Source organism: Podarcis bocagei, assembly GCF_964188305.1.
Source record: "Podarcis bocagei genome assembly, chromosome: 12".
Taxonomy (NCBI): domain Eukaryota; kingdom Metazoa; phylum Chordata; class Lepidosauria; order Squamata; family Lacertidae; genus Podarcis; species Podarcis bocagei.
In genome coordinates, this window is record NC_138137.1 from 52,485,400 (window position 1) to 52,510,142 (window position 24,743).

At 47.5% G+C, this 24,743-nt stretch overlaps 1 protein-coding gene across 2 annotated transcripts in view; it reads right to left on the minus strand.

Annotated features, from left to right (window-relative positions):
* CSRNP1 (cysteine and serine rich nuclear protein 1) overlaps window positions 1-24,743 on the minus strand; it is a 34,463-nt gene that overhangs the window by 5,334 nt on the left and 4,386 nt on the right. Inside the window, exons 1-4 of one of the 2 annotated variants that reach the window (XM_081163675.1) lie at window positions 20,119-20,187; window positions 9,146-9,353; window positions 1,503-1,762; window positions 209-505 (exon numbers count right to left, since the gene is read on the minus strand). In XM_081163675.1, coding sequence (XP_081019801.1) covers window positions 209-505; window positions 1,503-1,762; window positions 9,146-9,353; window positions 20,119-20,172 — 819 coding nt within the window. In that variant the 5' untranslated portion in view covers window positions 20,173-20,187. Of the gene's footprint in view, window positions 1-208; window positions 506-1,502; window positions 1,763-9,145; window positions 9,354-20,118; window positions 20,188-24,743 lie in introns of those variants that run through there. The other variant, XM_081163676.1, reaches the window with a different exon arrangement.

Sequence of the window (24,743 nt, forward strand, 5' to 3'; positions counted from 1 at the left end):
GGAGCCGCCCAGAGTGGCTGGGGAAACCCAGCCAGATGGGCAGCGTATAAATAATAAATTATTATTATCATTCCTTCTCAGGCCCAACATACTAGAAGCAGTGGAAGACCAGCTTCTCCCAGGGCAAGCTCCGCTTTCCCCACACTGGGTCCCATAAGCCCTCTTCCCTGCAAGAAACCCGGCCAAGAAGGCCGCTGCTCACACACACCTGACATTTAATGCCCGCCAGGCTGCAGCTACACGTCTCGGGGTCGCAGAACTCCTGGCAGTCGCAGCCGCAGTCTTCCCGGGAGAGGCGGATACTATGCAGCTCCCGCTTCTCCTCTTTGTCGATCTTCTTGACGCCCATAGCTTTGAGCAGAGCTCGCCTCTTCTTGGCCGGGTACGGCTGGAGGAAGAAGCCGTCTTCCAGCTCGGTGGCACTGGCGTCGATGTCATCGTCAGAGATGTCTTCTGTGGTGAGCTGGTTGGCTTCCTCAGACTCCTTCGTACCGTTCATGGTGAGCTGTTTGGAGAAACGCAGAGGAAAGTTGTGTAAGAAGTAGAAGCTAGGGGCGCCACGGAAGACGGCCGACAATACCATCTCTCCAGCTCACACAAGGTAATTAAGGGGCTGAGATGGGAGTAATCAGCCTCCCGGGTTTCTTCCCGGTGGAAGGGAAGATGCAGTCTCATCTGCAGCTGCCCACAAACCACCCCTGATTTCAAAAAGGAGGAGGGGGTGGGGGCACTGGATGGAAAGCCCTTGAGGGAGTTTGGATCTCCTGGACACTGTCTCTGTGAGCACTTCAAGTTCTATTTCTTAAGATAAAGGATTGGATATAAGCTGTCTTTTACCACCTTGGAAGAATGGCAGATGAAGGTGATAGACTACATGGAACTGGCAGAAATGACTGGCAGAATCCGAGACCAGGGAGAAGAGTCGGTGGAAGAAGATTGGAAAAAATTTAAGCACTATCTATGGAAATACTGTAAAATTAATGAATGTTAAAGGGATGTTGGATTGGAAATAAGTGGTGTTGGTAAAAAGATTAATAAGAATATGTAAATACGTATTGATAACGGTGGAAAATATATTTATTATAGGTGAAGACGCTGAGTAAGGTTAAATGATAAAGGATAAGGATTTGCTGAACTAAACATCTGAACTGGAATACAAAAAGGGAGGTGTGAGGAGGTCAAGAAACTAGTGAAGGAAATACAAGATATGAAAATATTAATCTTTTTTCTGTTTTGTTTATTGGTGTTTTTTTATCTCTCTCTTTTTTCTCCTATTTTGTTAACTCTTTTTTATTGTGTATTTTGTATGTGTTTCGTTTTGTACCTTGTTTAATTTTGCTATTTTTCTTGGCTTTTGTATTTTATGTTTAATTCTGAAGTTATTGATTGTTTATGAAACTTTAATAAATATCATTTTTTTTAAAAAAAGCTGTCTTTTACACCTAGAGGCGCCTAAACCCAAAGCAGCCTTCTGCATGCCCACCCGGTGTCCCACCACTTACTTTCCACTTCAGGGCTTCCAGCTTCTCCTCTTTCAAGCGCTCCTTGAGCTTCTCCCGCCGGACGGCCTCTTGTTCCTTGGAAAACTCGGCCAGCGTGAACTCCCGGGAGAAGTCGTGCTGGCTGACCATGCCCAAGGTGCAGCCCCCGCGGCTGGGCACGCTGGTGAAGCCCTGGCAGCGCGGGAAGTAGAAGACGGTGACCCGGTCAAACTCCACATTGTTGCGCTTCAACCGCTTGCTTTTCTTCAGGATGGAGGTTGCTGGGAGAGAGAGAGGAGAAGCGAGGTGAGCGCTTGCTGCAGTGGGTCATTTAAAGTGCATAATCAATGGCTGAGAATAGGGTATTGAAAGTGAATGAATCTTTACTGTTTCCATCTCCTATCTGTCCCATTGAGGGCTAGAAACCTGCTTTTTCGAAAACCAAGAGGGGAAAACAGTTTACAACACTGAAGTGTCTTTTAACAAAAGGTCACCATGACCGCAATACCTCAAGGACTGCCTCTTTCCATATGAACCTACCCGGACCCTGAAATCATCTTTTTTTCTAAAAAAATATTTCTTTATTCATTAAAAAATCTGCACGTCTATACAAACATTATGTACTATCTCTTAACAGGTAGAAAAAAGAAAATTACCGTATTTTTTGCACCATAACACTCACTTTTTTCCTCCTAGAAAGTAAGGGGAAATGTCTGTGCGTGTTATGGAGGGAATGCCTATGGGTGGCATGCCTACGGATTTTCCTCCTCTAAAAACAATGTGCGTGTTATGGTCGGGTGCGTGTTATAGAGCGAAAAATACGGTATATAAAATAGAAAATTTATAAAGAAAGGAAAAAAGGAAAAATAAAGAAGTAACAAAGAAATAATAATAAAAAAGACCAAGTTATTTACATAGTAAAAGTACTCATTGACACAATCATCTTCTGAGGCCCTTCTTTGTGTGTCTCTTCCTTGAGAGGTCCAGAGGGTGGCAACTTGAGAACGGGGCCTTTTCTGCAGTGGCTCCCCATCTGTGGAATGCTCTCCCCAGGAAAGTTTGCTTGGTGCCTTCATTATACACCTTTAGGCACCAGGCAAAAGTGTTCCTTTTTAACCAGGCCTTTGGTTGATTTGATTGACATCCTACACCCTTTTAAAATGTTTTTTTTTGGGGGGGGGTATCGGTTGTTGTTTTTATTTTATGTATTTTTTTTGTTTTATATTTTGAATTTATTCTGTGAACTGCCCTCAGACCTCTGAGCATAAGGCGGTATATAAATCCAATAAATATGAATAATAAATATGAATACAAGACTCCAAAAACAGACAGATTGGGGGTGCGAGAAGGAACCATTTCCCCACAAGCAGAAATCTAGCTGCTCAGGAATATTATATTATCACTGCAATTAAACACAGTGGTGCAAATGTTGAGGGTTGAAGGTAAAGAGTTTCTGATGGCGATAACAGAAGGGGAGGGGACTGTTTTCCTTACAATAAGGATTCAAACCTAGGTTTGGCTGCGGCTAGTCCAAAACTCTAACCACTAAAAGGATTTGCTGCGACTTACTAACTAGGATACAAAAAAAGGGAGGAGGAGGAGGTCAAAGAAAGAAGGTAATGACAGTTGAAGATTTGAGAATGATGGATTGGTCTTTGAGTGTTTGTGGTGTATTTTTGTTTTTTGAACTTGTATTGTTTAATGTGATTTGTTTTTTCTTGTTTTTTCTTTTTCTTTTTCTGCTTTGTTCTTTTTTGTAATTCTAAAAGAATTTCAATAAATATCATATTTTTAAAAAAACAAAAAAAAACTCTAACCACTAAACCATACTGCCTCTTATTAAAAATGGAAGTGCTGGGTTTTTTGCTTTCCTTTTTTTTTTTTTTACTAAATTTCTCAAAGCGGCTTTTTAAAAAAGAGCTAACCAACCACCTTGAAAGACCCATGCATAAAAGTAAAACAGGGGAAAAGACAGCTCATCTAGAGCAGGCATTCGTTATGTTATTTTTTCATCCTCTTGAGGCCCTTACTCGGCCTTTTGAGGGTCCGACGCCTTTCATATGCATGCTCTCCATCTTCCTGACAACAACCTTGCAAGACAGATCAGCATTACCATCACGGGGTCTGCAAGTCACACAAAGCAGGGGCCATCTCTGCAGAGAGTCTGGACTGCAATTCCTCTACCCGCCTCTAGGGGCAGCAGCCCCCACTGCAACTAGGCAAGGAAGGGCAGAGCTATCAATCACTTTCTCGTTTTTCCCATCTCAAGCTCAGTTCCCCACACTTACACTTACAGTTTTTCTCAAAACGAACAAGTTCTCATGAAAACTCATTCCGTATTTTATCCTCCTAACTTGCACACACATTCTTGCAAAAGCACAGTGCCTTTTTGTTTTGCTATCCTGTGTGATATATGTAAATTTATGAAGGTGTGCATTTTCCTCATTAGCTAAAGTGGTCTTCAAGTTAAGAACAGTTTCAGGTTAAGAACAGACCTCCAGAACGAATTAAGTTCTTAACCTGAGGTACCACTGTATTTTATTTTATTTTATTTTTATTTTATTATGTTTTTACTGAAAATTTATTGGTGTTAGCCGCCCAGAGCCTGGCTTTGGCTGGGGAGTGCGAGGTATAAATATTATTATTATTATTATTATTATTATTATTATTATTATTATTATTATTACTATTATTCTTTCGGAAGGTGCAAAATCCGGCAGGTTCAGCTTTTAAATGCAAGCTGGACCAATTTTTGCCTCCGACCCAGGCACATGTGGAAATATTAGTGTGTCCCTCTCCCCCCACCCCACAGTCTGTACTATACGCTGCTGCACATTTCCGCTGGCTCTCGTTCCGGCGGGGAGACTTGCGCCGTCACACCACACACACACACACACCCCAGATGCCGTCCTGCCAGCCAGCAGATTCCGCAAGACGCAGCCGCGTTCCTGGGCTCGTGACAGTTTTCTCAAGGAAACGTGTTTTCCCCGACAGCAACCAGGGACATGAAATATTCACTGCACGTTACTCCGGCCGTCTAAGCGCACCATCTGCGCGCTGTCAAGCCAAGGGAGTCGGGGGGGGGCTTTTTTTTTGCAGACCAGATTTCTCCCCCCACCCCACCCTCCCGCCCACTTTACTTAAAAAGGAAACAGAGACACCCAAACAGTTTTGTTGGTGAAGCTTCTTGCAAGGGGCGGAGAGAGAGAGAACACAAGATCATCAAAACAGCTGCTTTGAGGACATTTCCTTCGCCGCCCTCTGGGAGGAACTGTAAATCTACAAGCCTAATCTCCAGGGGCTAATTTAAAAGCAGCTGCAAAGCCATTTTTCTTCATAGGCAGGTGATCCCAATGTAAACATGGCTAGCTCAAGTGCCTGGTTTATCTTAAAGCACCTGCCCGATGCGTTTTATGTACATATATATATATTGGGGGGGGGGGGAGGCTTTTTTAATGTTTAACCTTACCGGTGCAATCAGGTACTTCTGCCTAATGCAAATTCAAATGAAAAAGAGGCTTAAAACAAAGCAAAACAGAAAACCCACCAGGCATAGCTGTCAAATTTTCCCTTTTCTTGCGAGGAATCCTATTCGGAATAAGGGAATTTCCCTTAAAAAAAGGAAAACATTGACAGCTACGCCACCAAGACACACAAACATGCAAGTGTGTCAGCAGCGAGGAAAACCCCGCAGGAAATGCAGAACTGCAGCCTGCAGAATCTCACAGGGGGTGGCAAGCGGTTGCAAAGCTCAACCGAGTCAGAGGTTCTTGCAGAAATAAAGAAAGCGCTGCCACCAGCTGTGTGTCCTGGGTTCAAATCTTACCTCCCCCTTAAACTTGCACTCAGCAAGCCACTGAGACACACACACACACCCCTCTTCTGGGTAAGAGCACCACAGAGCAAGTGCTTGAAAGTCAGTGGGGTGTAGTGGTTAGCGTGTCGGCCTAGGAGCTGGGATTCCAGGGTTTGAATCCCCACTCAGCCGCAAAGTTCGCTGAGTGACCTCGGGCCAGTTGCTGTCTCTCAGCCTAACCTACTTCACAGGGTTTTTGTGGGGATTAAATAGGAAGCAGTAGTACCTCGGGTTACATACGCTTCAGGTTACAGACTCCGCTAACCCAGAAATATTACCTCGGGTTAAGAACTTTGCTTCAGGATGAGAACAGAAATCGTGTTTCGGAGGCGCAGCGGCAGCAGGAGGCCCCATTAGCTAAAGTGGTGCTTCGGGTTAAGAACGGTTTCAGGTTACGAATTAAGTACTTAACCCGTGGTACCACTGCATTCTGCTTTGAGCTTCCTGGAGGAAAGGCGGGATATATATTTAATAAAGTTAAAAACTAAATGTGGGATCACCCTTTCGGCGAACTGCTAGCATATGCCTCAGTTCTCCCTCTCGCTGTTTTAAATGATTTTTTTTTTTTAAAAAAAATAACAACCTGTAAAAATTTAATACAAAGTTTGGGAACCGCAAGTTTTACATCGTCTTTGCCATGTCCCATCCTGCCCTCCCACCCCCCAAATGCCACGGCAGGATACGACCCGCACCCCACATTATCCTAGACTTAAAAACCACGTGGGAAGGGGCTGCCAACTCCATCATCCGTCATCTGTAAGACCTCATGCAGGCCATTTTGGGATCTCCGGGGCTGCGAATTCCAGGACAATCGCAAAGGAAGCCCTGCGTCGCCACCAGCTGTGGCCTGGCACCTGCTGTGGCTCCACAAATAGCATGCAAATCCACCCTGCGATGCCAAATTATGCAGATGGGCTGCAGATTCAACAACTTCACACTCCTGTCCCGGTTTTGAGCTACTCCTTTCCAACACAGCCAACTTGAAGGAATACCCTGCACTGATTTCTCAAGGTGGACTCCGTCTCCAGTCGCAGAGAAAGAGGCTCGCTCGTTTTTTTGCAGGGGTTTTTTTTTGCTATAAATAAAACACACGCAAAAATGGCTCTCCGTCCGCTATGAATAATGTCGCAATGCTTAGCTTGGAGCAGTTTAGCTTAAGATGGCAATTTACTGAATTCAATTAAATGGAGATACGCAGGGGTCAAACCAATCTAAGTGCATCTGTGAGACACGTCTGTGCTGGCTTAGCCAGATCGATCTGGAATCCATTTACTTAAAAACTGGCACAACTCTTCCTTATATTAAATAATGAGGCTCCCAGGCCTCTCGGGGGAGAGGAATGAAGCTCAACAGCTGCTCAGGAATCTGCAGGCAGAGGATTAAAAATGTAGTATCTATAGTGACCAGTTTTCAGCTCGCCTGCTCCCTCCCCACCAAGCGTGCTTTGCTAGGGAGAGAAAGCATGCTGGTCATCATTTAAGGTACTGTAACCTTGATCCTACTTGCAAAAAAAGTCAAGGTGTCCGCGATCTTCCTGAAGCTGAGATGATGCGCAATGCCTGCACGATTTAAACTACGTCTAGTTTTGCAACCCCCAAATGTATTTTTTAAAAATGCAACTTAAAACCAAGATGGTTTTTTAAATGTATGTATGCATGTAGGGACATGGGTGGCGCTGCAGTCTAAATCACAGAGCTTGGGGCTTGCTGATCACAAGGTCGGCGGTTTGAATCCCTGCGACTGGGTGAGTTTCCGTTGCTCGGTCCCTGCTCCTGCCAACCTAGCAGTTCGAAAGCACGTCAAAGTGCAAGTAGATAAATAGGTACCGCTCTGGTGGGAAGGTAAACGGCATTTCCGTGCGCTGCTCTGGTTCGCCAGAAGCGGCTTAGTCATGCTGGCCACATGACCCGGAAGCTGTACGCCGGCTCCCTCGGCCAATAAAGCGAGATGAGCGCCACAACCCCAGAGTTGTCTGCGACTGGACTTAATGGTCAGGGGTCCCTTTACCTTTTTATGTATGCATGCATTTAAACACTGCAAGCAAGATACTTTCACAAGTCCTGCGAAAAGTTACAAAAAAAACCACACCCAAAATGTTCAAGAAAATGGCTTTGGGACTCAGTTCAGACGTGAACGATTTTTCTTTTGCTCTAAGCACTTCTTGTCCAACAATGGTGAGCAAGAATGAAGGCCAGAAGAGAGCTCTCCATTGCAGATACCGGTGATAGCTGTTACAGACAGTGACCAACACAGGCACACTGAAGCATCTGCACATCTAGTGGCCCATTAAGAGTCAAAACATATGAGCCAGCCATTGGAGTGATGCACCAGAGAGCTTGCATTGATTTCTGCAAGCCTATACAAAGGTTTCTCCCCCTGCCAGCCAGTTGGCACGTCTCTCTCGGTTCTGCTCAGTAATGTCAAAATATATAAACACATATTACCGAGAGAGAGAAATAAAGTTAAATATTTGTTAATATCAGACTTCAGCATTTGCAGTCATCCCTCGAATGGCTTGCAATGCTTCCCCCCACTTCCCCACCCTCCAAACAAGCCAGGAGGAGAACACAGAAAGTTCATTGTTGCCGCACAAAAGCCAGAACACAAAAAGAAAGCCTCTTTGTTGTTACAAGACTTCCAAGGCATTTGGAGACGGCAGCCGCTTTGCAAGCGTCGCCTAAGTGGACCTCAGAAGCAAAACAGTCCCAGCAGTCTGGTACAAGATTTACCGATTAAAACTATTGCGTTTCACTGGAAAGGCAGCGGAGAGCATCTCTGCAGGATGTTAGGTGCAGTCCGTGGAGAGGTTTAGTGAAAAATGCAAAACTGGAAGCCATTATTAATGTCAGGAGGGGAAGGATGCTGCAAGCCTCTGCCGAGGACAGCCAGAAAATGTTAATTTAGCACACTGGATATTTTGCTGAATAAACTGGAATGCCCGTAACTGAATTCCACTTGTATTCAATGAGCTAGTTAATTCTTTTTTTTTTTTAAAAAAGCGTACGCCCAAAGCTAATTTGTCAACATTTAATTGCTCATTTTAACATTAAAAAAAAATCACTTAACCTGAATTAACATGCTTTGAGAAGCATGAGAAGCATTTCTCAAAATGCAGGATTCTTCTCACCCACTGCAAACTCAATTTTCCTTCCCTTTGGGTAGTGAACTGCCCTGCAATGTGTTGCTATGAAGAGCGGCAGACAAAATACTTCCAAAGCTCTTCCAGGACTTCTCACGCTGACTTTCTGCCCCCTCCCCTCCTCCTTCATACCTGCCTGACACCATCACTTCAACCATTTCCGTTTCACGCGTGTAAACAGGCAACTCGTAAGGTAATTCCCATGTCTATCACAAGGAGGTTTCTGCAAACATATTGCGAGCTCCCAAACCGGCAGGAATAGGCAGACTCCAGAAGAGAAGCAAAAAACTTTGGGCCAATGCAAAGTCCACATTAGAGAGAGGCAGTGTGGAGTAGTAGCTCAGTAAGAAATACGGAGACCCCACGTTCAAACCCCACTTTAGCCACAAAGCTCAGTGCATGGCTTTGGGCAGCTCAGACGTTCGCACACTCCATCTTAACCTCAAGAGTTGTGTGTTCGAGTCCCACGTTGGACGAAAGATTCCCGCATTGCCAAGGGGGTTGGACTAGATGACCCTTGCGGTCCCCTTTGAGCTCTACGATTCATTCGCACAGCCTAACCTACCTCGCAGCATCGTTGTGCGGCCAAAAACGGGGCAGCAGAACTGCGTTTGGCTGCCGCGACCTCCTTGGAGGAGAAGGTGTAACGTAAGAAGTGAATATACTTACGGGTGAAATCGGAGCTCAAGGCCAAACTGGGCTTGATGCCTCCTCCTCCTCGTGAGTTTTCCTCGTCCGAGTCCCAGCCTGAAGACGCCGACGAGGAGGAAGAGAAAGGCGAGCAGGAAGATGAGGAGAAGTAGGGGGCGTCGTCTTCCAGTTCATTGTATTTTCTTTTTAGCACCCCCGTCATGATTAGCGAGAGGTTTTCATATAACTGAAGAGAAAGCAGAGGAAGAAAGGGAAAATGACTGAGCAATCTTTTGGGTCACACTGGGGATGAGGCTTTGCAATAAAACCCGGCGTGAAAAGGAGAGACAGACAGAAATCTGCCTTGCTGTTTGCTGCGAGCCACGCAGCCTTTTAAACGGAGCTACAGCTAATCAGAACAACTTCCTTCAACAACAGTGGACGCTCGGGTTAAGAACGTGATCCGTGTGGGATGCACGTTCGCAACCCAGAGCGTTCGTAACCCAGAGCGTCTTCGCAGGTTGCGATTCGGTGCTTCTGCGCATGTGCAAGGCGTGATTTAGTGCTTCTGCGCATGTGTGATTGCGGAAACCCGGAAGTAACCCGTTCCGGTAATTCCAGGTTTTGGCGGTCCACAACCCACAAAAACGCAACCTGAAGCATCTGTAACCCAAGATATGACTATACTGCCTGCCAGACATGGCTGGACTCCCAACTTTTATCATCATCATCATCTCATGAAGTGATGGCCACCAACCTGGGTGGCTTTGAAAGAGGATTAGACAAACCTAGTTGAGAATTAGGCTCTGTGTGGCTACTAGCCACGATGGCTAGGTGGTCACTCCACTGTCGGGAGGCAGCATGCTTCTCAATACAGTGGTACCTCGGGTTATGAACTTAATTCGTTCCGGAGGTCCGTTCTTAACCTGAAACTGCTCTTACCCTGAGGTACCACTTTAGCTAATGGGGCCTCCCGCTGCCGCCGCACAATTTCTGTTCTGATCCTGAGGTAAAGTTCTTAACCTGAGGTACTATTTCTGGGTTAGCGGAGTCTGTAACCTGAAGCGTCTGTAACCCGAGGTACCACTGTACAGTATACCTGTGGCTGGAATCTCTCGATTCCTGAAAACCCTGTTAACTACCAGCTCAGCTCTCCCCTCCTGGCCTCCTGCCGGGGGCTGGGAATTATAAGCGCTGGCGCCGGCAAAAATCACGACGCGGGGAAAACCGTGAAGCCAGCCAACGCCTCTACCAAGCTCCATCTTTCCTCCAGACATTGCGATATGTTGGTATATCGTGATGTTTATCCGGTGACACATTGCAATGTTGAAAACCAGATATGGCCCAGCCCTAGTGAACAGAAGCCATTTCTACCCTTGGGGTGGCAAACCATGTCCACAACATGCTTTAGGGACAGGCTGCCTAATGCACATTGCTGGACCCCTTTCCCTGTGGAGGTAAGTGCTGGGGTTGGACTGGATGACCTTTGGGGGTCCCTTGTGACTGCGATTCTACAAAAACATAGCCGTTCTGCGTGGAAGGCACCAGTGGGAGCCAGGATCCAGAGGTCTGGTCCGCTAGGTTTGTGTGTGGCCCAAAGGACACACCTTCTAAGTTAATTTTGAGGCCTGGACTATGGTTTCAAAATGGCCACGCGACTAGGGTACGGAGGGGGGGGGAACAGACGTTCAATAAAGCAGAAAGCACCCCCCCCTTGTAGCGCATGGAACCAGCCAAACTGGCTCCCGTCTAATTGCTGTCGACAAGCTGAGTGTTCCTGTAGCCGAAGATGAGGCTTGCAAAAGTCGGGAGGAGGGGGGGGGGTGAACAAAGCCAGAGCATGAATCCCAGCACAACATGTTCCTCCGTAAGGGAGCCCGACACCTCGCCTGCAAGGGGGGGCTGTGCCTTTAATGCAAGCCCCTCGCTGCATTAGCTCATGCTAATTAAACAAAGCCACTCTGCAGGGAAAGCAGCCAGGAGCAGGTCCCTGGTGGGAAAACGCAGCCTTCTCGTGCGCTGGAAAAACACAAAACACAACAGACCACGGCAGAAAATGCAGGGGGTGGGAACGTTTGCCACGGATCCACTCTGGATTATAAACCCTATTTGCTTCCCATCAGAACAGTTTTCCCCAACCGGGCGCCCTTCATATGCGCTGGACTACAACTCCCATACAACGGGCGCCGTAGCGCAGAGCATCCGAAGGGCGCCCGGTTGGGGAAAAGCAGCGTTGGAACAACAGGGCGAATGCCCCCGAAAGCCAACCGCCGGCGGTGTTTGGATTGCTGCATTTTCTTCGTTCTTTCCCAACTGTCCAAACAAACAAAAACCCACAATCCCTTTGGAGATTTCTGGCCTGTAGCTCCTTTGGAACAAGTTCCGCCAACTGAGGAGACAGAGTGTTCCTGTGCAAATCGCACCCGCTCAACAGAAACAGGGGAAAGGGAAAGGGGGAGGGGGGGGACGCTTCGCACAAGGAATCAATGCTTATTTGTCACCCAAAGCAAAAGCCCAGCCCCAATCTCTGGCTCAAAACATCCCCTCCCCAGCTCCCCGTGCAATTTGCAAGCATGTAATCTCCAGCCACCTCCGCAAAGGTGTCTGTTGCAGGCGCAGCCCACAGGTGACATCCGGCCCCCAGAGTGCTCTGACTCGGCCCCTTGCGGCACACACTTTTCTCTAATATTTCACGGTTCACAAGGTAAAAGAGCAAAGTTTGCAACTGCATTTCCTAGACATGTCACTGGTACTGCTATCCGTTACAGTCAGGAAAGGAAAAGAAACCTGTTTATCATCCATCTCTCCCAGGGAAAGCAAGCTTCCTGCAGGACCATAGTTTGGCAACCCACCTGCAAGGTTGGCTATCCATCTGGATAGGGGGCACCACGTTGACTTAGCCCTATTTTACGTCCAAAGTGGGCACCTTCTGAAGCCAGGCCTATTCACCCCACACCTATGAAAGCCTTACTTCTGGGCAATGGAACGTGTATTGCTAAGTGCCACCCAATTGCGCAGGCCAATGTTAGAAAGTCAGGTATATAAAGCTAAATGGCTCCTTAAACCAGGGTCACCTAAACAGTCACCAAAATGGAATGCCTAGTTTCGTTACAACTTTTTGGTTCTTGAAATTCGTTCTGATTGTGCAAATAAAATATAACAGATAGAATTCTACAGGGTGTATCGCTGGTGTGTGAAAATGGTCCAAGACCCAAGGACCCCCCAGGCATGCAGATGGAGGAGACATTAAGCCCCATCCTGTCACCAGGGCATCTTCACTTGGTCACAAATGGTTGATAAAGGTAAAGGTACCCCTGACCATTAGGTCCAGTCGTGGCCGACTCTGGGGTTGCGGCGCTCATCTCGCTTTATTGGCCGAGGGAGCCAGCGTACAGCTTCCAGGTCATGTGGCCAGCATGTCTAAATTGCTTCTGGCAAACCAGGGCAGCGCACGGAAACGCTGTTTACCTTCCCACCAGAGTGGTACCTATTTATCTACTTGCACTTTGACATGCTTTCAAACTGCTAGGTTGACAGGAGAAGGGAGCTCACCCCGTCGCGGGGATTTGAACCGCCGACCTTCTGATCGGCAAGTCCTACGCTCTGTGGTTTAACCCACAGTGCCACCAAGTGCAAAATGTGAATTTTGGCCACAAAGGTTTGAACCCTAAACAGGCAGGATATTAAATAGAAACCCTCATTTTATTTCCCCCACTTTATTTCCCAGAGTTTCTTCAACATTGGCTTTCCTTTGATACTGCTGGACTACAACTCCCATCACCCACAGCCTGATGGTCATGGATGATGGGAGTTGAAGTCCACTAAACTAGCTGAAAGGCAAAACAAGAGGCCAATGTTCACCGGGAAGGTGGGGCAGTCCGTCTCCATGCCGCAGTTTGCCCCCACCCACTTTGAGGGCAAGCTCCACCCACGAATGATACTTCACAACTTTTGAGTATTCGGCGCACTGAGCAGCATTATGGCTGAGACCTATGTTGCATTTGCTTGGTGGCCATTATCAGCCGGACCTCACGTAACCTCACAGCTCCAACTGAGCACCTTACAAAACACTGAACGCCTCTGGCTAGCCTTGAGCGGAAGTGCTTCCTTCGATGGCTGCAGGAATGCCACTCGACAAGCCTTGGCCGCCTGCTGGTGTGTGCAGAGGAACCCAGGCACATTTTGGGTGAGGATTTCAGGGTGAGCAAGCCCTCGAGCCTTCACAAGACTTCCCCCAGCGTCCCTCCTCTTCACGCGAGCCCTTCAAAACACCCAAACTCCGCTGAACTCGCTTGTTTACCCTGAGCCCAGACGGAGAGCAAAATGAGGCATCGCAGCTAGGCTATATTACTCACCCGGTGAATCAAAAGCAGGGCTGCTGAACGCACCGGTTCGTCCACACCAGGCACCAAAATAAAACCACAAGTAGATAACAACAAATTGCAAAAGCAGGAGGGTGAGAAGGCGCTAACATTTTATTTAAATTTATCGGGGTGTGTGGAAATGAAGATCTGGCAGAGCAAGGAGGCGGGTTCGAATCCTTTAAAGGGTTAAATATATTAGCTATCCCTGTTTCACCAAAGGCCTACCAGAAAGAGTTACTTGGGCAGATCAATTGTGCGAATCCTAGATGGGGAAGCAGGCTGTCAATTGCTTTGCCCGGCTTTCCTTATATAAAGGCAGGCTTTAAGAATACAATAGTTTATTTTACTCAAGCCACACTTACAATCTACGCCCTTTAATTCTTATTTGATAATGAATTGATTTTAGAATGCTGTATTATTTTACTGTTGTTAGCTGCTCTGAGCCCAGCTTTGGCTGGGAAGGGCAGGATATAAATAAATTATTATTATTATTATTAATTCAGAACTATGATGCTGAACTAAGGCTACTCAGGGACAGGCACTCTGCACATGGTCAGACAGACACATCTTATCAATCCCTCCAGGCGGCCCAGGGCCATCTGTACGTGAGCCTAGGCTAGAAATATTGCTTTTTTAAAAAAAGATGGAGAGAAGAGTTTTTAAACACCCCCTCTCCAAAAGGAATGAGTAGATTAAGATGGAAAGGAGCCCCTACAGCAGGGCCAAAAGCGATCTCCACAATTTTATTGCACCGTCGATACAGTATGCGTAGATCAGGCAATGCTTTATTCGTAATTAATGTGGAAAAGGCTTTTAGGGAGATTTTTCTCCCCTGCTCCCCCCCCCCAAGACATCAATCCCATTGTCTCTCCCCCCCCCACCCGCCAGCCCCTGCTTTTATTAGTTTGAACTGGAACGGTGCCCAGGTAAAGTTTCCAGAGGGCAACTTCACACATTACGTGAAAGGAAGTGCAATTTAGCTGCTCCCTCCCCATCCTTGGTCCCTGGGCCCCTTCCAGATCTTCCTGGGCCACACAACCCCTATTAATCTCAGCCAGAAGGGCCAGTGGGGGGAGCTGAAGTCCAACAAGACTATTCCTAGTCCAGGGCTAAAATAGGAGCGGACTCCCCTCAGCCAGGAGTTCACCAGGTAGCGCTCACAGCAAAGCACATATGAATTGCTTTGGACGTTCAGGAAAAGGACTGGCATTTCGAAGCACATACCAGGTTCAGAATCCAGAGGAAGGCAAACAACAGAGCATGTATTGGCCCGAGGCACCAGTTGCGTCAGATTTGAACCGGAATAACCAGATCGGAGCAAACCAAATTCCCTCCTGAAAGCTTCGAGGGCTCCTGGATCATTTGGGCACCAAAACGTGTGAGGCAACTGATACCCGCTTGGACTACTGCAATGCACTCTACGTGGGGCTACCTTTGAAGGTGACTCGGAAACTACAACTAATCCAGAATGCGGCAGCGAGACTGGTGACTGGGGGCGGACGCCGAGACCACATAACACCGGTCTTGAAAGACCTACATTGGCTCCCAATACGTTTCCGAGCACAATTCAAAGTGTTGGTGCTGACTTTTAAAGCCCTACACGGCCTTGGTTCAGTATACCTGAAGGAGCGTCTTCACCCCCATCGTTCTACCCGGACACTGAGGTCCAGCACCGAGGGCCTTCTGGCGGTTCCCTCATTGCGAGAAGCAAAGCTACAGGGAACCAGGCAGAGGGCCTTCTCGGTAGTGGCACCTACCCTGTGGAACGCCCTCCCACGAGATGTCAAAGCGATAAACAACTACCTGACATTCAGAAGACATCTTAAGGCAGCCCTGTTCAGGGAAGTTTTTAATGTATGATATTTTAGTGTTTTTTGGTTTCTATGGAAGCCGCCCAGAGTGGCTGGGGAAACCCAGCCAGATGGGCGGGGTACAAATAAATTATTATTATTATTATTATTATTATTATTATTATTATTATTATTACTACCCAAAAAGGGCACTGCAGCTAACGCCTAAGATCCAGATTTCCACGCAGGCCATGAAGGTAGGTTTAAGAATAAAACCATGTAACAACTACTACTACTACTCTCTCAGGGTCTCTCAGATTCCTGCATTCCAGGGGGTTGGACTAGATGACCCGAGGTATCCCTTCCAAATCTAGGATTTCCTACTTTCCGCTCTCAGAAAGATCAGAAATGGGTTTTTATACAAGCATCACATCTCTAGGGGAGGTGGCCCGTCGCCACTCTGCGTGATCCACTGCTCTGGCCTTCCAATAAGCCTTGTCTCTGAGTGGGGGCAGCGATTCTGCCTCCCTCCACCTGCAACAGGTGAGAGTATGACCCTATTGGACCCGAAGAAACAGCTAGAACAGCTGCTCATACCAAAACAAACTACTGGCTCTTTTTTTAGGTACTCTAAAATCGAAATTTGGGAGTCTAACAGTGATGCGCAACATTAATCGTTATTCAGAGAAGACCCACAAACAGATGTGCCTGTCCATCAATTTCAATGGGCCACCTTGGAGCAGAATGCGGCTTGATATCACTGCACGAGGACCTTCAATCTTAATTCAGAGCAAACTAAAAGTTTCTTCAGTTATTAAAAAATTGGTCTTTTTTAAAAAAAACATGTAGAAAAGGGTAGGGCTGGGGTGGAAAAGACTGAGCATGGTATTGTATAGAAACAGATTTTTGCATTTCATTTCCCCTTGCTAAATTGCCAAAACTGACATTTTGTTCTGGGCTCCAGCTCCGCTACTCATCTCTTTGACCAAAAAGAGACACTCCACAACCCATTTTTTCCCTTCCCGTTAACAAAAAGTACATCACGGAGCGGATCAAACCCGCAGGAATTCCTCTTTGGCACAGCCAACTTGGCGTTATCCTGGGAATACTTTCTAACAAATATTCAGCCCAGATGTGCATTCCACTCCGATCTGAACATCCAGCTTTCAAAAAAGAGGGGTGGAGGTCGTGGAGCACAAAAGGAAAGTTTTTTTTGGGGGGGAGGCAGTGAGCAGAAACCGCTAGCTCTCCTGGAAATCTCTGAAGCGTGCAGGAAGGAATGGGGGGGGGTGAGAGATGGGGCTAAAAGGGGAGAGGCAAGCTTTCTAACCTCCTCCGAGGGGTGACAACAACGTTACTTTGGAGTAAGATACCTCTAAGGAAGGTTCTGATTCATTTAAGCCACTCAGAAGGCGGAAGTACCCTAGAACACAGGATATAAAAGTTTCACAGGGGAGCCTGAGGCCACAAAAACACAACAATACCACCTGCCTGAACACACACCTTGCCCCTCGGTTCTCAAGAATGTTTCAGCAAAGCCACCTTCTGCAGGATTAGGGAACAGAAAGCTTCCCCGGAGGTGAATTCCAATTCTGTCAGAGAGGAGCAGAATCCTGCAGCTTGCAGAACAAGCGCATCAGCAGCTGTTCGCCTATGGCGAGTTATGGCCTTCTCCAGGCAACCAGGCTGAGAAAAGCTATAAAGAAGCTTGTGCTCAGGTTGCTTCTTGTGGGGTGGGGGACGAACGTAAACCCATTGCACACTGGATCAGGCCAAAGGTCCAGTTTGACCCTGTGAAATAGGCTAAGAGGCCTTGAGTTTCCTGACTGAGTGGGGATTTGAACTCCGACCTCCCAGGTCCTAGTCTGACACTCTGACCACTACCCCACATTGGCTTCCTATGGGGCAGCTATATAAATTAAGTAGGTAGATAAATATGGAGAAGGCAAAATAGAGAAGGATCTGAACTTCAAGAGAAGCCTTGAAGCTTGAACACATTTTATTCTGGATTTGTTTTAATGTATTGTACACCACTTTGAGATTTTTCCCCTTTAAATATAAAGTGCTATAGAAACAACAACAACTTCCATTGCAAAAAGAATCACAGCATCTAGACTTTCCATTGTGGCGACTGCAACCCCGGTTTAAGGTGCCACCTGGCAATTAGCTCATTTATTTGAGTTTCTAACACCGTTCTAAAGAGCGCTTCGTCAACGGAGATCGATTTTAAGCTCACGTAACCCCAAACCCTTTTCTACACGAAAGGGCTCGGCTTCCACAGCTCGCTGGAAAATGGTGCCTCTGAGGCACGTGCAGAGTGCCTTTCCCCTCACCACAGGGCAACCACAGCCCACCTCCCTCCCCAGAGAACACCTGAGCTCCAGGTTCCTGCTTGCCCACCTCTCGAGGTCAGCTCCTGCCAGGCCTGGCAGCCTTGATTTGGTAAAGGTCATTGTTTGCCAAAAGTGAAGCCAAGGACATTTGGCCAGGGGACTCTGGGCACCGGTGTTTACAAAGGAGAGCCAAAACACTATAGAGAAACCTTTGCAACCAAGCCGCCAAGACTGCAGCAGCCTTCTCCAAAAAGCTGGCTTCACGTCTGCAGAGCTGGTGCCAAGTGTGTGGGTGCTTAGATTGGGCAGAGAGAGAGAGAGAGAGAGAGAGAGAGAGATGATTTACAGTGGAGTGCTACTCTGAGAAAACAAGCGATCTCAGAGTCGATGGCACCAAAACAACCGCCCGCGTCTCCCCAGTCTTCTGGGCTGTTAACACCCACCTACATGGGAGTTATTTTCAGAGCCTGGTGCCATAAATAACAGCACTCAGTTTCCTGAAGTGGGGCGGGGGGAGGACCACTTTCAAGAACACACTCGAAGAAAACGTTCAGAGGATTAAGAGAATTCTCTCTCGAGGGCGGACGGCTTGCAATGGTAGAAGCTGATACAGTGGTACCTCTGGTTACGTACTTAATTCGTTCCGGAGGTCTGTTCTTAACCTGAAGCACCACTTTAGCTAATGGGGCCTCCCGCTGCCGCCACCGGAGCACGATTTCTGTTCTCCTCCTGAAGCAAAGTTCTTAACCCGAGGTACTATTTCTGGGTTAGTGGAGTCTGTAACCTGAAGCGTATGTAACCCGAGGTACCACTGTATATAAGCTAGGAACCAAATGGTTAAACCGAGGTTGCAGTTGCCAAAACAGAATTCCTAGTTGCCATCTTTGGGTAGGTAAAGGTAAAGGACCCCTGACAGTTAAGTCCAGTTGCGAACGACTCTGGGGTTGGGGTGCTCATCTCGCTTTACTGGCCAAGGGAGCCGCAGACAGTTTTTCCGGGTCATGTGGCCAGCATGACTAAGCCGCTTCTGGCAAACCAGAGCAGCGCACGGAAACGCCGTTTACCTTCCCACCGGAGCAGTACCTATCGATCTACTTGCACTTTTGGGCGTGCTTTCGAACTGCTAGGTTGGCAGGAGCAGGGACCGAGCAACGGGAGCTCACCCCGCCGTGGGGATTCGAACCGCCAACCTTCTGATCAGCAAGTCCTAGGCTCGGTGGTTTAACCCGCAGCGCCACCTGCGTCGGTAGTCAGATGCAAAAATGCTCCTGGCTGATTTCAAACACCGGGCCCTGGCTTGTGAGGTCTGTGTACGAGAGCCAGACCACGCATGCAAAAAGTTCAAACCCTGGATGTGGAGACAGGATGGGGCAGACCTCTCTCTACATGCCAGTGGGGGGAGCTGAAGCAATAGTCTGGCCTCATATGTTCCCTTTGGGGTCAGGACAGAATTCCACCCGCCCGCTCTGGTCAACTGGCTCTGGAAATATACTAGGCGTTGGGGATTGGCCACTGGAGAGCCCTGGGCTAAATCCGGCAGTCCAAGTTGAGGTAGCACCTGAGGCAACCCTACCTGCAAAGCTGTACATCTGGGCCTCTGTGGGGAGGGAAGTTAGGATGCTAGTCCCCCAAATCTCATTTTCCAAAACCAAACTAGGCAGGCACTGGAAAGCTTCCAGCAACCATCTTTGCCAACCTTGTAATTTAGCCCACACAAAAAAGGCCACCTTTTTCCAATTAGAAAGAAAGAAACAAGTTCCTTTCCTGGTTACCTGGAGGTACTACCGACTCACCATAGGTGAACAGGGGAGAGGATATACTGAGAAGCTTCTCTTGTCACATTTACAGACCAATGATTCAGTGTGTGCGTCATGCAAGTATTTGTTTTTTTTAACGTTCTCCGACTGCTTGCACACCTAGAAATGTGACGCTGGTGACTGTGAATGTTAAGATATTCTTTCCAGGCCTGAAATACACACTGGAGCCACACATAAAAAGGAGAGAGAGAGACGGAATAATTCTGGTGCTTTCCTTTAAAAATATTCCAAGCTACTTCATACAATAGTTTGCATATATGTGTGTGTGCTGGGAAAAGTGGAAAGGGGGGGGGGAATTTCCACAGCAGTAAAGTTACTTTTTTCCCTACCTTCACCCTGCAATTTCCCATGTAGATACCACATTGGGAAACCACCAGAAACGACCGCACAGAAGAGGCTAGATTCAAGAAGTCCCCTTTGTGTACAGAAAGGGACTCAGCAACCTTATTTCAAGGAACAGTAAATTGGGATTCCCGCTCCTTCAAGCGGTTCCTTTTTTTTTTTTTTTGTTAACTTAAGCCGACTATAAGGTTTCATAATCTCTCTCTGCTGCTAAAAATAGAGTCGGGACAGCAAAGGCTAGAAAGCACACGTACGTTTCACATCCCAGAATAAAAAAGCATGAATCAGTTGCAAGCAGAGACCGGTGAGACAACCAAACCCCAGCCGCCAGAAAATGCAGGCAGCGTTTTGTCCGGGGAGACTGACTGAGAGCTGAGGAAGCCACGATGGGAACACGCACCACGAGAGAAAACAGCTCATGTGCGTAATTCAGCCGCATGCCCCAGTCACACAGGGCGCAATCCTCGCAGAGACGAATGGGAGTCACACGGCCAGGCCAGGCGACTTGGAAGGGGCGTACCGATCATCTGAGCATCGTTAGAACAAATAAAGATGGCAAGTGCCCAGTTAGGGCTAGGCAAGGGAGACAGAGTGCTGTTGCGGTCCAGGTGCTAGATTTCACAGAATCATAGAATTGTAGAGTTGGAAGGGACCTCAAAGGTCATCCAGTCCAACCCCCTGCAAGGCAGGAATCTCAGCCAAAGCATCCATGACAGATGTCCATCCAACCTCTGCTTAAAAAACCCCCAAGGAAGAAAAGTCCACCACATTCCGAGGGAGTCCGTTCCATCATTGAACAGCTCTCGCTGTTTAGGCGCAGGAGAAGCAGTGTGGTGCAGTGGTTAGAGTGGCAGAGTAGGACCTGAGAGAGCAGGGTCCGTATTCCCACTCGGCCATGAAAGTCACTGGGTCGCCTTGAGCCACTCACTCGCTCTTAGCTTAAGCCTACCCCACGGGATTATTGTCAGGTTAGACTGGGGAGTGGGAAGAGTTGTAGGCCACTTTGACCTCCCAGGAGAAAAAGTGGGGTATAAATTTAACAAATAATAGTTAAGTTCAAATCCTCACCAGTTACACACTCAGCTCATCCACCTTACTCTCAGGGCTCTTGAGGAAGTAACCTGGAGTAGCCCTTAGACCAGGGGTCAGTAACCTTTTTCAGCCATGGGCCGGTCCACCGTCCCTTAGACCATGTGGTGGGCCGGACTATATTTTTTTTTTTTGGGGGGGGGGAAATGGACGAATTCCTATGCCCCACAAATAACCCAGAGATGCATTTTAAATAAAAGGACACATTCTACTCATATAAAAACCACACTGATTCCCACAGTCCGCGGGCCTGATGGAGAAGGCGATTGGGCCGCATCCGGACCTTAGGTTGCCTACCCCTGCCTTAGACATATACCCATCATGATCTCATTGCAGGAAGGGTGGCGTATAAATATTACGCTGTATGGGTGCACAAATTTGCTATGTCGTTTTTTAAAAGGCAGGAATTGCTTATCTAGTTTTGCCAAAAAAAAGAAAAAGGTGGAAGCAACAAACTGGACTTCTGGTTGCCTGTGGCGAGGATGGAAAACTTCCAGGTGACCAGTAAACAAGATTTGCAACTTAGCAAAGGAACGTACTGCTTCTTTCTCTTGGAACTCCTGCACCTTGGATGAAGGCTGTGCCAATGCAAAAATAAGGAGGGAGGGCCCCTGAAACGTTCGTACAACCATAGAACAAGCTTAAGATGCCATAAATGCCATTTTAAAACTTGCTCTCTGCATTGGGAACACTCAGCACAACTTTCTACAAGACCTCAAAGCTTTCTCTGCAACCAGCCGCAGGCACTAGGCTAAATCTCCCTCTTTCCAAATCCGGCAAAAAAACAAACCTGAGAACACACTTTGGGGCCCTATAGACCTATGCAAGGAAGCCTGGGGTTTTGGTTTATCAGAATTCAAGTTATTGGGAACCCCAGCTCTCATCGAAACAGGAAATGAAGTTTCTAGCAATACCTGGTGAAATCTCAGAAAGGAAAGGGTTTTTATTCAGGAATTTCTGGCCAGCAGGGTTCACTCTCTTAACACTCCACCCCTCCTCTTGAATCACTGGAGCAGAATGCATTATGCAAAGAGTGTCGATGCTAATTTGCTTTCATTTCCATAATTCATTCAGGTCACAGGATCCAGCTTTTCTTGCTGCAGGACTTAAGAGGCATCCAGCTTAACAGCAGAACCGCCATGTGCAACAGGTACTCGTGGCTGCAGCAATGGAGACACCTCCGTTTTCCCTGCAGGGGGGACGGGACCATAAATTCCCAAATGAAGCCCTTCAGGTGACACAGAGCTAGATGTTTTGCAAAACCTAGTGAGTGCCTGCTTGTGTCTTTACCTTGCACGCAAAGCCCCCAGGCTACAGTTTGATCTGCCCGCATTTTAGCAGGAATCACTCTTTCCATTTCCTGAGCCAGTCCGCGGGCACCCCAGGGTGCTCACACCTAGAACAGCCCCTGGTTCTAACCTGAACGGCTCCCTCCACCCCTCTCTGCAGCTTCCCCAGTGTCTACTCTTCTCTCCGCCTTCACTGGATTTATGAAGCAAGGTGCGTGGCTGCAGCAACTCCCGTGAGCCACTACAGTCACCCAGAGGCTTCTGTTTACACAGAGAAAGGCGTGGCAGTGGTTTGCAGGCTCCTGCCCGATTCAACCCTCAACATTATTGGTAAAGGCGAACGGCCGTGTTAAAAGATGCCGGCAGCAGAAGCAAGTGACTTGGTTGTTAATTCTTTTAAATCAAATTCAAGCGGGGACGGAAGACAAAAGATACAAACTGCCCTCAGTGTCTAGGCAAATCCTCTATTTGATTACACCTGATGAATAATGCAAAGACGGTTACCTTGTTTGTCCTCTGGTGGGTACATTCTGTTTTACCTCTGACGCGTCGGTCTCCAGCTCTTAATAATGTAGGAAGGACTGGGGGGGGGGGGTGTCTAACCGTCTACTTGCTGCATGCCACAATGAAGTCCCTGAATCTGAATGAGATTCGCTACTTTCCTTCCAGAAAAAGAGAACTGAAAAGAAATCAGGCAGGTGGAATATAAGGAAGAGAATCTGCATCGGAAGATACATGCAAGCATGCAAGATACATGCAAGCATGCAAGATACATGCATCAGAAGATACATATAAGCAATCCCTGCAGATTTACAGGAAAAAGCAATGGACATTTCTACTGGGTCTGAATTTCTTTTCTGGCGATCTACACTTTTATGCACGAAGTAGAACAGGAAAGCTACAATGGGGGCGTGCTGAAGAAATTGAGTCATGAACCCGGGAAGCAGTGTTAAACATCAGCCAGGCACCAGCCACAGGTCCAGTTGTGACCACATGATGATCTCTGGGTGTCAGGTGACTTGGAGAAGGATCTGAAAGATTTTCCTTGAAGCTTGAATATGTTTTGTTCTGGACTGTTTTATTTGGTGTTCAATGGGTTGTAAACCGCTTTGAGATTTGTTCTTTAAAATATAAAGCGGTATAGCAGTGAAACAACAACAAACTCACTTGAGGGGGTATGTCACTTACTACTGGCCCAACTCACAGGGTTGTTGTGTTGGCGAGATAACGCAAATGAGGTGCTTTGAATACTTCAATGTCAATGTTGGCCCATTTGGGCCTGGTAGGGCAGAATGCACAGAGACCCACAGGAGGTGGAACCAGAGCCAAAGGCAGGCAGAACCACCCCCTGATTGGTTGTAAGTAAGAAAGTCACCTGGGAGTCACCTGGCTTGCAAGTATTACAGGTGAAAAGGATCTAGGGGTCTTGGTGGACCACAAGCTTAACATGAGACAACAGTGTGATGCAGGAGCGTCCAGATCAAGGGAAGTAATAGTTTCGCTCTATTCTGCCTTGGACAGACCACATCTGGAATACTGTGTCCAGTTCTGGGCACCCCAATTTAAGAAGGGTGTTGACAAGATGGAATGTGTGCAGAGGAGGGCAACCAAAATGATCCAAGGGTCTGGAAACCAAACCTTATGAGGAACTGTTGAGGAAGCTGGGCATCTTTAGCCTGGAAAAGAGGCGACTGAGAATGGCCATCTTCAATTATCTCAAGGGTTGTCACATGGAAGATGGAGAAAGCTTGTTTTCTCCTGCTCTGGAGGATAGGAATCGAACCAGAGGTTTAAAGGAGATTCCAACTAAACACCAGGAAGAATTTTGTGACAGTAAGAGCTATCTGACAATGGAACAGGCTCCCTCAGGTGGTTGTGGACCCTGGAGGGTTTTTAAGTAGAGGTCGGATGGCCATCTGACACGGATGCTTTAGCTGAGGTTCCTAGATGACCCTCAAGGTTCCTTCTGATTGCTGGGTTGAGATCTGGAATAGCAACATTCCAATCGTGCTCTAAACCACCACACCAACAACCACGTCAAGAGAAATAGCGAGTCCTCTGAGATTGCGGGGAAGGGGGGCAACCTGGATCGGAGACAGACTTGGGTTCGAGAGTCCACTCCTCTGCTGTGGACAGTCTACAAGACTTTTACCATCCAATCTCAGCCTCTATTTTGCTCCCTGTAAAATGGGGACAGACCTCACAGGGCAGAGCGGTGAGGGGCAGGCGCTTGTGAACGGCTTTGCAAATTGACTCAGCTACACGACAACAGATGATTCGGTCCCTGATAGACATAATCAATATCTCCTGCTTGCTGCTCCAACTTAAGTCCCCCCTGCCTCCCCCCCTGTAAGCACCATTGGGGAACCCTCAGCCAAACGGACAATGCCTTCGTCCCGACACAGACATCTGTTTTCTGCAGCAACAGATGCCAAAAGGGTGTCCGTTCGTAACTCGAGAGGGAACCGTGTTAACCGTTCTTCCCTCCAGCGTATTATATTCCTCGATGGGGAGGGCGGTGAGGGCACTTGGAAAGAAAAAGCTTGCTTTAAAATAATAATAATAATAATAATAATCCCCCTTTACAATTGCAAATTAATGCTGCCACACTAA